Consider the following 11,933-nt stretch of genomic DNA (forward strand, 5'->3'; position numbering starts at 1 on the left):
GCTGGGAAATGGTCAATATGTCTGGTATTGTGTTACAAATCACTTGTGTGTTAACTGCAGGGGTAATGAAATGTCCTTTGATTGTATGAACAAATGGCAGCAGATCTGTGTTTAGCCTGTTCTGATAAAAGATTCACTCTCATCTAAACAGAGCCCAACAAGGGTGGCAGACTGATCTTCCAGCATTGTAAGGGCAGCAGGGAGGAGGTGAGAAGTCTCTTATTGAGACTGCACTAGCAAAGACAAAGGGCTACCCTCAGATAGATTGACTAGTTCCTCCCACTGTTAAAAGGTAGAATTAATTATTCTTCTTGGAGTCTTGTTTTGTTAAAAGCAGGGACATTGCTCCTGTATGAGCAAACGGTTTCCCCATGAGCTGAAAGGTGAAATTCACTAAGAGCTGAAATCACTAGAGGAACTGGGAAACCAGGACTGACAACCAGCAGAGAAGAGCCAGGAGCGGTCATGCCTGCAGACAGTGGGCACCTGCAGTTGTGGGAGCCAGGAGCCGTTGGCGCCTGCAGATGGCAGGCACCAGTAGCGGGGACTCGGCGAGGCCCAGAGGTGGCAGGAGGCAGCAGCGGAGAGGGCTTGGTCAAGCCCACCTCTGGCAGGAGCTTGCAGCAGAGGACTGGCTGAGCCCCCAACTGAGAGTGGACACTGCAACTACAATGGTCAGTACAGGGGAAAGCAAGAAGGGAGAGGCGAAGGACACACCCCCGTACTCTGGGGTAGGTTCAGCTCATTGAGTTCATGAATCCTGTTTGCACTGGTTCCAAAACCACTTTCTTCCTTTTATTAAAAAAGGTTTACTTTCTACACTCAGATTCTGTGCTTGCGAGAGGGAAGTATTGCCTTTCGGGGGCGCCCAGGGGATAGGGTGTGATTTCCCAGGTGACTGGGTGGGCGTTCAAGCTGGTTTGGTGTGGTATCATTGCAGGAACCCCTAGATATAGAACCCAGCCCTTTGTTGCTGCCAGCTCTGCCTGGTGGAAGAGTTACAGATGTTTTCAAGATGTTACCTGCTCTGCCCAGATAATCAGCCTCGGTCACATGCAAAAGCTCCAATCATTGACCATTTTCAGACTCACATCACAGAGGGCAAATGACAATCTACTGGTTTTCTTTTCTCCTCCCCTCATCCATGCTGCCATCTCAAAATGGCAGCTGGCAGCATGGGGCAGCTGTAGCCTCTACCCTTGCTCCTTCTGTGGTACATCTGAATTATGAAAACATTGATTTGTGCAAAAAAGTCAGTGTGTAAGACAGTGGTCACAGGAAAAGAAGTTTGGGTAAAATGAGAATACTACATGAGGTACACATGGACAGTGCATGCCCCTAAAGGTACCAAAAACTGCTCCCTGCTGAGGAGCAAGTGTCCTGTAACACTTATTCTTACACCTGACAGTCATTGCAGAACCCTATCTATTTTTCTCTGCACTGTCTCGCCATGCAGGGGAGATAAAACAGAATTTAAATATTGAGAAATTGTGGGATTTTTTTCCAGATATTCCAGAGGATAGCTGCATGGGGATTCCACCCATATAGATGGCAACTCCCTTCCACTCCTGCAGGAGTGGGGGGACTATCTAGGTGAATAACTTCACAGCGCACCTCGTTGGTCTTCTCTGAGCCTTTTTAAATAATTCTCAGACTTCCTAGTCACTGTAATGTCAGCAAGATTCAGGATAGTTTATTCTAAGGGGATGTAGAGAGGAATACTATCCAGTTCATCCCGATGTCTCTTTTTAACTCCTTGGACACCATACAAGCATCTTCAAGGCATAATAAAATTGCAAAGCCAGATCAGGAACATAATTCCCCACCCCTACCCTCCAACGCACAATGACAAAGTTCAGTTTATGCTGCAGACAAAAATCCCAATGCACTCAGACCTTCCTTGTGCACAGATCACTTACCATCTCTGAGGTTCCATGAAGACTGGAAAGAAAAGAGGTAAAAATCACAAATGCATATTAAAAAAAATGCTATCATGGCCTCTCTGTAATATAGAAAACAGCAGACTTGTTTCATATTCCCACAACCATGGCACCTGCAGTGGCCAAATCCTCAAGGAGAAGGCCTCCATCAAACAGCCAAGCAGCTGGCTAACCTGAGGCAAAAACAGAAAACTGGTTGAAACATTCATGAACCCCATTGCAGTGTCCTAAAGAAAAAAAAAATAGCAGAGAGGTGGAAGCAGTAGTTGTGGATGGAGCGGGAGAAAGGGAGTTTGCTGAAGACATGCTAGTGGCCAAGGACAGCGTGACAGTTGTCAGGGAATGCATCATCATGGCCAAACAGTTTGGAAAAAGACAGGGAGAGGCCAAGGCAACTCATGGTTGCAACATTAAACCAAAATGCTTTACCTCAAAGCTTGTTGTTGTTAGGACAGCAGTTTTGTAAACCGTGACCCAGCCATGTTGCTCAGCCCTGGACAATACACAGGATACTAGGAACACCAGCAATAACTCCCGGCAGCATCTCTGCAGCAATGCGCTTAGAGGCCATTCCCTGCACAGAGCCAACCTCTGAGCACAGAGAACAGCTGCATTTGAGAGCAGAGCTCTTTTGAGCCTTCCAATACCCCAGGTAACTTTGAGCTGCATCACTCAACCCCAACAGTACCACAAACAAGGAGAGAGAAAGGCAAGGTGAATACTACTCACCTCTCACTTTACATGCCTGCAATCCCTTAGCTTTGTTCTCCCTTGCATTGGACTATGGCAATTTAAGTTTTGGCTTCATTATTGTTTTAATCAAAAGTTTCTTTACAGTTGTCCGTTAACAGATTCTTGTTTAAATGCATGGTTTCATACTAAAAATTGCTTTATTATTGGTTCAATTAAAACGGTTTGTTACAAAATGGATTGCTTCTGGATAACCATTTCAAGTTCACTCATAAGAAGTCATCACAGCATTAAACACAGAAAATTCTTAAAACTAAAATAATTCACAGGGTTTCACAAATGTGTATAGGCAGAGTGTGACTGAGTGCCAGGATATTTACTGGCTCACCTGCTAGCTTCTATGTAACAGAAACTGGAATGGTCCCAAATTCTGGTAAGTTATATTGATACTACACCCGATCTAAGCAACTTGTCAAGAGTCACACAATGATTCAGTGGGAGAGGCAGGAATAGAAATAGAATCCCAGTCCCTCTGCACCATATTACTGTTCAATCCACTAGCCACACATCTATGCACAAATCTTTATATTTTAAACCAAGTAGAGCCTTAAATTCTTTTCTATTAGGAAGGTCTACCTGAACTTTCTGGGCTATCAAGAAATTATTGCTATAGTCTCTGTAGCACAGTTAAATCAACAGCATAAAGCCAAACGTGACCAGAATAAACAGATTCAAGTTCTTTAAGTTTCAGTTTCCTTAGCAGCAGCCGGTTCAGCTTTTCTGTTGTGTGTTGGTGGCGCTGTGCATAGGTTTCACTTTCTAGTTTCCATTTACTTCACTAGAGTGCTGTGGAACAGCCCAGATCACATGATGCTGGGGTGCACATAAAAAGGAGCAGAGGCACAGCAGCCAGCATCAGCAAGGAGAGAGACCAGGCAAGCTACATTATAACAGCTGATCAGCTAAGCCATGAGGTAAGTAAACAATAGCAACTCTGCACTGTGATTATTTCATAGAAATCATGGAAATGTAGAACTAGATGGACCTTAAGAGGTTGTCCCCTCATCTAGTCTATTGTCCTGTGCTGAGGCTGTGTTTTTCCTTCATGTGAAAATACTAAATTAATAATTTACATGAGTTTAAGTAGTTGATCAGGTACAGTACTAAGTGTAAGTAACTGTTTTACGTTACTTAAAATGAGGACTAGATTGAAGGGAGGGTGTTGTTGGATAGAATTACATTATCCGTTCCAGATGTTCAAATCAAATCTCAGACCCATCTCCATTTTTATGGGTGGAATTTACACCCACAAAAATTGTGCCCACAGGTCACAGTTGCCACAGGTACTGTAGGATCAAGTAGGTAGCTAAGTATCTGATTTGTGCTCTCAAATCAGGAAAGTGGGGTTCCACAGAGATCTGTTCTGGTCCAGTGTTGTTTAACATCTTTATTAATGACCAGGATGTAGGTATAGAGAACATACTGATCAGGTTTGCAGGTGGCAAAGCTGGGGGGAGTGGTTGCCAACACTTTGGAGGCTAGTGCTAAAATGCAGAGGTATCTCGATAAATTGGAGGACTGGGCTATAGCCAACACAATTAAATTCAGCAAAGACAAATGTAAAGTGCTATGCTTAGGGAAATAAAACCAAACGCACAAATACAGAATGGGGGAAACGGGTTTGGTGGCAGCACTGCTGAGAAGGATCTGAGAGCTGTGGTGAGTCACTAATGTGATGCTGTTACAAAAAAGGCAAATAAATTTTAGGTGGCATTAACTGAGCCATAGCATGCAAGTCCTGGGAGATGATAGTACTGTTCTACTTCGTGCTGGCTAGGCCTCAGCTAGAGTACTGTGGCCAGTTTTGGTTATCACTGCATAGAAAAGATAGAGGAACTGGAAAGAATTCAGAGGTAAGCAACAAATATGACCAAAGGGATGAAATTTAAGCCATATGAACAAAGGTCTGAAGGAACTGGGTATGTTTAGTTTGGAAAAGAGGAAATTAAGGGGGAAGGACATGACAGCAGTCTGTGTGTACTTGAAAGGCTGCCATAAAAAAAGATGGCGAAAAGTGGCTCTCATGCCACAGAGGGCAGGACAAGAGGCAATGGGTTCAAACCACAGCATAGCAGATTTAGATTAAGTCTCAGGGAAACTTCCTAACTGTAACAATAGGACCATGGAAGAACAGACTGCCTAGGGAGGTTGGGGCAGCTCCTTTACTGGAGGTTTTCAAAAGGAGGCTGGATAGCCATCTGTCTTGGATGGTTTAGACAAATCCTGCATCTTGGCAAGGGGTTAGACTAGATGATCCTTGCAGTCCCTTCTAAGCCTATGGTTAGAAATAACTTAATTACTAGTATTGTGGGTGGAATTAGAAAACGTGGATGCAATTTCTCTTCTGTGATATCAGTTTGCAGTAAAGAAAAAACAACTTTTCCCCTAAACCCCCAGATATCCAAATCTTAGAGCTTTTTCCACTGATATTTTAAAAGGGCCCAACTCCAGACTGGTGATTCTGAAAGTAACATTTAATGCTTCTACACTGAATTAAGCTAAATGTTTAAGCTGCATTAAAACTCCAACTGTTCACATTTATTTCTCCATTACACATGAAACTTTTTGTTCCTCTGGATTCAGGGCATGGCTTAATAATGCACTTAGTCACATGCTGAACTTCAAATGTGTGAATAGTCCCATTGACTTCAGTGGGACTATTCACATGCTTCGAGATAAGCATTTGCTTCTAGTGTTTTGTAGAATCAAGGCCCAAGTGAGAACGATTTTGTATTAAACATCTATTCTCCTATTGCATTCACTTCATTGACACAACAGCCCTTTAACATTGAGAATCTCCCCTCTACTCAAAACTTGCATTTTACTTACAGATGAAACATTTATGCTGATGTCATTGTACAGTTTAAATTTTTAATTGATATACTGGATAGAAATGAGGAAGTCTTTGACAGTAGGAGTATGCATTAATAGAATCACCATCACGCTCTCCTTCTGAACTCATTTTAGTACCTAAATGTCAGACTATTCAGACTAGAAAAAAATATTCACTTACATTTTCTCCCAAGAGTTCAGTGATCCAAATCTAATTCCACTCCCTCACCACCAAAGCTCTAATAGTTCATTTCTGAGTCTTCTTCTCCCCAATTTACTAATAGATCTCCACTACCCTACCTCATCTTTCCTTTCCCAATCCTCCAGTTGTCCCCTTGCTCTCTCCCTCACCTTCAGCATGCATGATTTTGCAATTGCATGGCAGCACCTACATCAGCACACAAGCTGCTAGATTTTCTTGTTTGTTACCTAGGTCCTGGCTGAACTCTGGTGGAATATAGAATTTGATTAGGGCTCTATTTTGTTTAAACTATACAAATGTTTGTTTGTGGAGATGCAGCGTTGTCTAGAGTAGAAGACAAACCTTGTCTTGACTAAGATTTAAAGGTGTCTTGTTGGGTGTATAAGCCAACAAGTTGTAACATATTCTAAAGTGCTCGTATGGACAAGACATAGACTTTAGTATGTGCTAAACTGGTCAAATTGAAGCCTAAAGGGTAGACTAGGTTTTAAGTCAATGAGTTTATCACTTGGTAAAGTCTACAGTGGCTTGTGTACACTAGAGTTTTAGAACACGTTAGCAGACACCTAAACACCACACACCTTTAAATCCTACTTAAGACAAGGCCTGAGTGTCTGGACACCTAGGTTTTTTTTCAGCTCCTAGCTAGAGCAAGGGGGAGTTAGGGTCAGATTTTCAGGGCCGAGAGAAGAGAGCTCAGAGAAGGAGGGATCCAGGGGCAGATGAGTGCACTGTGAGAAAGAAAATAGTGGGGAGAAGCAGCAAAGCAGTGTGTTTGCCAGGATAAATCAGGCAGGAGTATTGACTTCTGTTCCAGAAGAGTACCACCCTGTTGAGAGTGCATCCCTTTGTTCTTTTTCAAATGGTCTCCTGATAACTATCTATTACAAATAAAATAAAGGACAGGACTGTGGAAAAATATTCATAGAAATGTATCCTCTTTTTCCCATTTATCTATTGTAGGTTGCTGGGTTTTAGCACTTTTGAATTTCAGGCAGTTTATTTTGGTGTCAAAAATATGGATTTAGAAGCCTAAATTCAAGCACCTTTTTAAAAAAAAATCTTGGTCCCAGCTTCCAGTTTTTTCATAACTCCTTACACTGCCCCATCCATTCCCAGTACTGTCCTACCTTGGATGATCCCATGGGGAAGGAAGCTAAAGAGCCTCAAGCAAAGTTGCCGTTGCTTGAGAGGGTAATGGGGCCTGCAAAATCTGAGTGCAGGCAGCTCTATTATTCCAGCTCTTCACCAGCTGTATTCGGCTGTCCATATGTTCGTGTACATGGAGCTACTAGAAAAATGGAGCTGTCCACACTCTGAAGAAGCTCCTAAATGTGGATGCTATTGATCCAGGGCTCGCTAGTGCTCCCAGATTAAAGGGCTGGCCACATTTGACTCAACTATCTGAGGGTCTGTTTACATTAGAAACACTACAGTGGCACTGTAGTGTAGATACTTACTACAGATACTACAGAGGTGGAAGAACCCCTTTAATAAATCTACCTCTTCAAGAGGCAGTAGTTAGGATGACAGAAGCATTCTTCCGTTGATCTAGTGCTATCTACACTGGCGTTTAGGTCAACTTAACTACATCACTCAGGGATTTGAAAAATTCACCCTAAGCAATGTAGCTAAATTAACCTGAATTTTAGGTGTAGACCAGGCCTGATCAGCCTAGCCCCAGACAACCAAATAAGTGGAAGTGTGCACTCATGCTATGTTAAACCACATTTGAAGAGCAAGCCAATTTGGGTCTCTCATGCCTCTTTTCTATCCTTTAACTACACAGAACACTAATAGGGCAACGTAATACAAAATAATTTAATTGTACAGACTAAAAATGATCCAACATGGACAAGAAAAAATTCCAAAGCAGAAACAAACAGAATATCAATACAGCAAACATGAAATTAAGGTTATATTCCCAGATAAGAATCCTGTGAAGATGGAGATTAAGTAGAGAGAATTTAAGGGTAGAGAACATTACAAAATGATGCAATGGTTTCACAAAGAAGTATTATAAACCCAGGAAATTTAGAGCTAAGTTAAGCATAAAAGAAATCACTTGTTAAAATATGGAAATGCACATTTAGGGTTCCCAAACTCATGTACTGCAGTTTTGTTTGGTTTTTTAGTAAGCTTTTCCTTAAAAGTCTTGTTTTAGGTAAGTACTGGCATTTGTCTGCCAACTCCAAAATTGTTAGTTAGTGTAATCTGACACTTACATTAACTCCCTACATCTTCAATATTTTACTTGGGATCACAGTAATAGACAATATGAATAGCCAACAGTGATGGACTGGGACTAAAAATCAGCCCTGGCATTTAAAGCACACTGGCCAGGGCACCACTGGGACCACGTGGTGGGAGAGATGCAGCAGGGAAGGGGCAGGGCCCTGGGGGGAGTGGGTGTTGCGCTCCGGCCAGTGTGCTGCCGCTGGGCCCACGCGGTGGGACTTGGGAGAAGGGTGTGGCTAGGAGGGGGAGTGGAGCAGCCACTGCACTTCTGCCAGGGACCCATTGGGCCCTGGTGGTGGGGGGGCGGGGAAGGGATGGGACCAGGAGGAGAGGGCAGCTGCTGTGCTTGGCCAGGCCCAGCTGGAGGGCCTGATGACAGGCTTCTGTGGCAGGCCAACCAGCCCACCAGCCCTTGAGTGCACTGGCCCCTCTGGCATTTGCCAGAACTGCCAGATGGCCAGTCCATCCATGATAACCAATGATGTTCAGATCTTCAGACTTATGAGCTCCAGACCTTTGGCCTCTCAAAGTATTGTTCTCTGATGCACCCTCTCTCTGAAGCATCTCATAGAGGTGACATTATTGCTCTCTCACTGCTTAAGATTGACAATATTGTAAATTAAAAGTAGGGGTACAGAAAAGCAATATAGAAGCTAGATAATTGTCCTCTGGAATAAAATGTTAATCTCCTCTTCTGCAAATGCTTAAACATGCTTCTGTTTTTTCCCCTAGCAGTATTTCCAAGAATTCCCTAAAAACTGTCTTGCTGCAACTTGAATGCCATTTTACATGGACTTTGCTGAAGGATGATGTTGATCTTGATGACTTAGAGGAAACAATTTGTGATCAGATTGAGTTTCTAGTCACAAAATCCAAAATCACAAATTACAATCTGCTAGCCTATGTGAAACACATGAAAGGCAACAGTAAGGAAGCCCTAGAAAATCTACAAAAAGCTGAAGAAGAAGTTCAAACAAATCATGCAGATGAGGTTGACAGGAAAAGTCTTGTTACCTGGGGGAACTACTCATGGGTCTATTACCATATGAACAAACTTCAAGAAGCTCAATCCTACATAGACAAAGTGGAAAGCAGCTGCAAAAAGCTCTCAAGTGCATCTCGCTATAAGATTCAGCTCCCTGAGATCTACTGTGAACAAGGGTGGGCACTATTAAAGTTCGGAATGAAGTATTATGAAAGAGCAAAGCGATGCTTTGAAAAAGCTCTGGAAGAAGAACCCAATAATCCAGAATTTAATTCTGGCTATGCAATTGCAGTGTACCGCCTGGAAGATTTTCTTACAAAAGGCTCTTTCGGTGAGGACTCATCACTGGAACCTTTAAGGCGTGCTGTAAGGCTGAAGCCACATGACACTTTTGTCATGGCACTCCTTGCACTGAAACTTCAGGACATAGATCAAGTCGAAGAAGGAGAAAAGTACATCAAAGAAGCATTGCAAAAAACCCCAGATCTTCCCTATTTACTGCGTTATGCTGCAAAGTTTTACAGAAGAAAAGGACTAGTGGATAAATCACTGGCGTTTTTGAAAAAGGCACTGGAATTTACACCAACCTCTGGTTTCCTGCATCATCAAATAGGTCTCTGTTACAGAACACAATTATACAAGATTAAAAAGGCTACAAAACATCCCCCTAAAGAGCAGACAGAGGAACTTATTCGATTTTGCATTTTTCATTTCAAAATGGTGGTGGAGCAAAAATCAAAGTTTGTATATGCCTATATTGACTTAGCAAACATCTATGCAGATGGAAATCAATATCAAGAAGCAGAAGACACCTTTCAAAAAGTATTTAAGATGGAGAAACTCACTTGTCAAGAGAAGCAACAACTCCACTATCGCTATGGACGCTTCCAGGAATTTCACAGAAAGTCTGAAGCTGAGGCCATTAAACAATATACAGAAGGGCTGAAAATTGAGACAGAATCACATGAAAGAAAGATGTGTAAAGATGCTCTGAAGAAATTAATAGAAAGGCAAATTCAGAGAAGCTCCGCAGATGCTAAGAGCTTAGGTATTCTTGGACTCATTCACCAACTGAATGGGGAGAAGCCTCAAGCAATTGAGTGTTATGAGAAAGCCCTGGCATTGGATCCTGATAATGAAGAATACTTGAGTGCTCTCTGTGAGATTCGGCTTTCCATTGCAATCTAAAGCTTCTAGCAGCTGGCAGAAATTTCATTTCTCTAGCCACCAATATTTTTCTTTTCAAAACTATGATGAAAAGTTTGTCAGCAACCTGCATTATTTGTACTATAGCCTGAATTCCTCACTTATGCAAAACATGCACTGGGACTAGGCCTATAGTTTGGCCATTACTTACTAGCATGTTGGGCAGAATTTGTAATTCTAGCCGTTAACGAGCTCTCACCTTCCTCTCTCCCCTGTAAAATAGCTAGGATTATGGGGACAACCAAGAACATATATTCTGCAGTGTTTAAGGTGAAAGTAACAGATGTGGAAGTTAGCAGCACCACCTGCTGGTGATAACAGAAAATTACATTTACTACTTGCCTATCACCAAGAGTATGGTTGGAGAAAACATACAATAAATAGTTTGTCACAGGGTCCACTCACCACCGTGGCACCTCCTGATAGCCATTTTAGGGATTAGCTCTGCCAGTTGGTGCACCTTCTTCAGGTGGTACCTCTCCCATCATCCTTGCACCCCATGGGCCCACCTCATTCCAAGAACCACAGGGTCCTCTTCATGTGTCAGCCTTCCAGCTAAGCCACCATCCTGGTTTCCCCCTTTCAGGGTTACCCCAGTCCCAGGCAGTCTTGCTGCTGCCCTGATTATGCCACTTCCTCAGTAGCCAGTAAGGGAACCCAAGCCCACCCTCTACTCCGTGTTCCAGTGTAGGGACCCTCAGCTCAGCAGTTCTGGGCTCTACCCTTTCAACACTCATTGCTCCTTCCCTGCATTACTTCCTACTCTTCCTGGGTTCCCCCCTCTCTGAAAGTTCCAGCTCCCTCCTCCAAGGGCATGACTGTAAACTACCTCCCAGCAATCCCCAAACCCTCCTATCAGGAGCAACTACCCTTTCTCCACAACCCTACCTTGTCTCAGCTCTTGGGTTTTATAGACCCCACCTATTCCTGCCCAGCTGAACCTCCTTTAATCAACTCCCTGCTCCCTGGCTACTCCTCCAGATGCAGCCTGGGAAATTAATTGGCCTACCTGGCTACTTTAATCCCTTCTACTCCTGTGTGGGCTGAACACCCCATCACATAATTACTCCTACCTTTTGGTTCAATTTAAGATCTCTGTAAATAGCTGTGTTTCTGTTAATTTCTGCTGTCTTAGATACATATTAACATGTATGAACATGCAGTATACTGGGAAAAAATGAACTGGGAAAAGATTAATGTTAAAAATTATCAAGCATCTATTAGTTCATAGTATTTCAAGACATCAGATAATTGAGTGCATCCTCCTATGAGGAAAGGGAAATAATAACTATGTGGATTGGATACTACTGATGGGTTTTATTTTGGAAATGGTGGATTTATACTGTTACTAGAATTTACACTTTGGAACCATCTTCAGAGTTCAGTATGAGTCATGGACTTTTGTCCATCTGTAGGCTTGCATAATTGACTGTTTGCATTAATTGTTTTAACTGTGAAGAAAGAGCCCTGCTTGTGTCTTTTCCATTGAGACTCTCATAAGCCATGTACTATTAGCACTTTGCTGTATTTGTGTAAACTATTAAACTTCATTGAGTCAATTAAATCTTGCTTTTGGAATCTGTCAGCAGACTGACCCTCACATCTGTACTTAAAAGCTTCTAAACTGGTCATTTAAAAGTGTAGGAATAAAATTCTGAGAGGATATTAAGGAGCTAGAGGAAAAGCTCCACTTGATTTCCTGGACTCTGCAAAACTAGTTTTAGTGGTTTTGCACTGAACCATTGGACTGTGCATAGAGAGCATCTTTCTAGTTCAACTA

General features: G+C 42.6%; 1 protein-coding gene across 2 annotated transcripts; it reads left to right on the forward strand.

Moving 5' to 3' along the window:
* Nucleotides 1–3,525: 3,525 nt before the first annotated feature.
* On the forward strand, nt 3,526–11,704 carry IFIT5 (interferon induced protein with tetratricopeptide repeats 5). 2 transcript variants are annotated; one of them, XM_067552967.1, is made up of 2 exons: nt 3,526–3,604; nt 8,698–11,704. In XM_067552967.1, exons 1-2 carry the CDS (start codon nt 3,600–3,602, stop codon nt 10,133–10,135), a joined length of 1,443 nt encoding a protein of 480 aa, XP_067409068.1. In that variant the 5' UTR covers nt 3,526–3,599; the 3' UTR covers nt 10,136–11,704. The 2 variants fall into 2 exon arrangements, with proteins under 2 accessions (XP_067409068.1, XP_067409067.1); XM_067552966.1 differs by having other exon boundaries at nt 3,564–3,604; nt 8,695–11,704.
* The last annotated feature ends 229 nt before the right edge of the window (nt 11,705–11,933 follow it).

Source organism: Emydura macquarii, unplaced genomic scaffold (assembly GCF_026122565.2).
Source record: "Emydura macquarii macquarii isolate MOO-44397 ecotype Brisbane River unplaced genomic scaffold, CSIRO-AGI_Emac_v2 contig_1390, whole genome shotgun sequence".
Lineage (NCBI taxonomy): Eukaryota > Metazoa > Chordata > Testudines > Chelidae > Emydura > Emydura macquarii.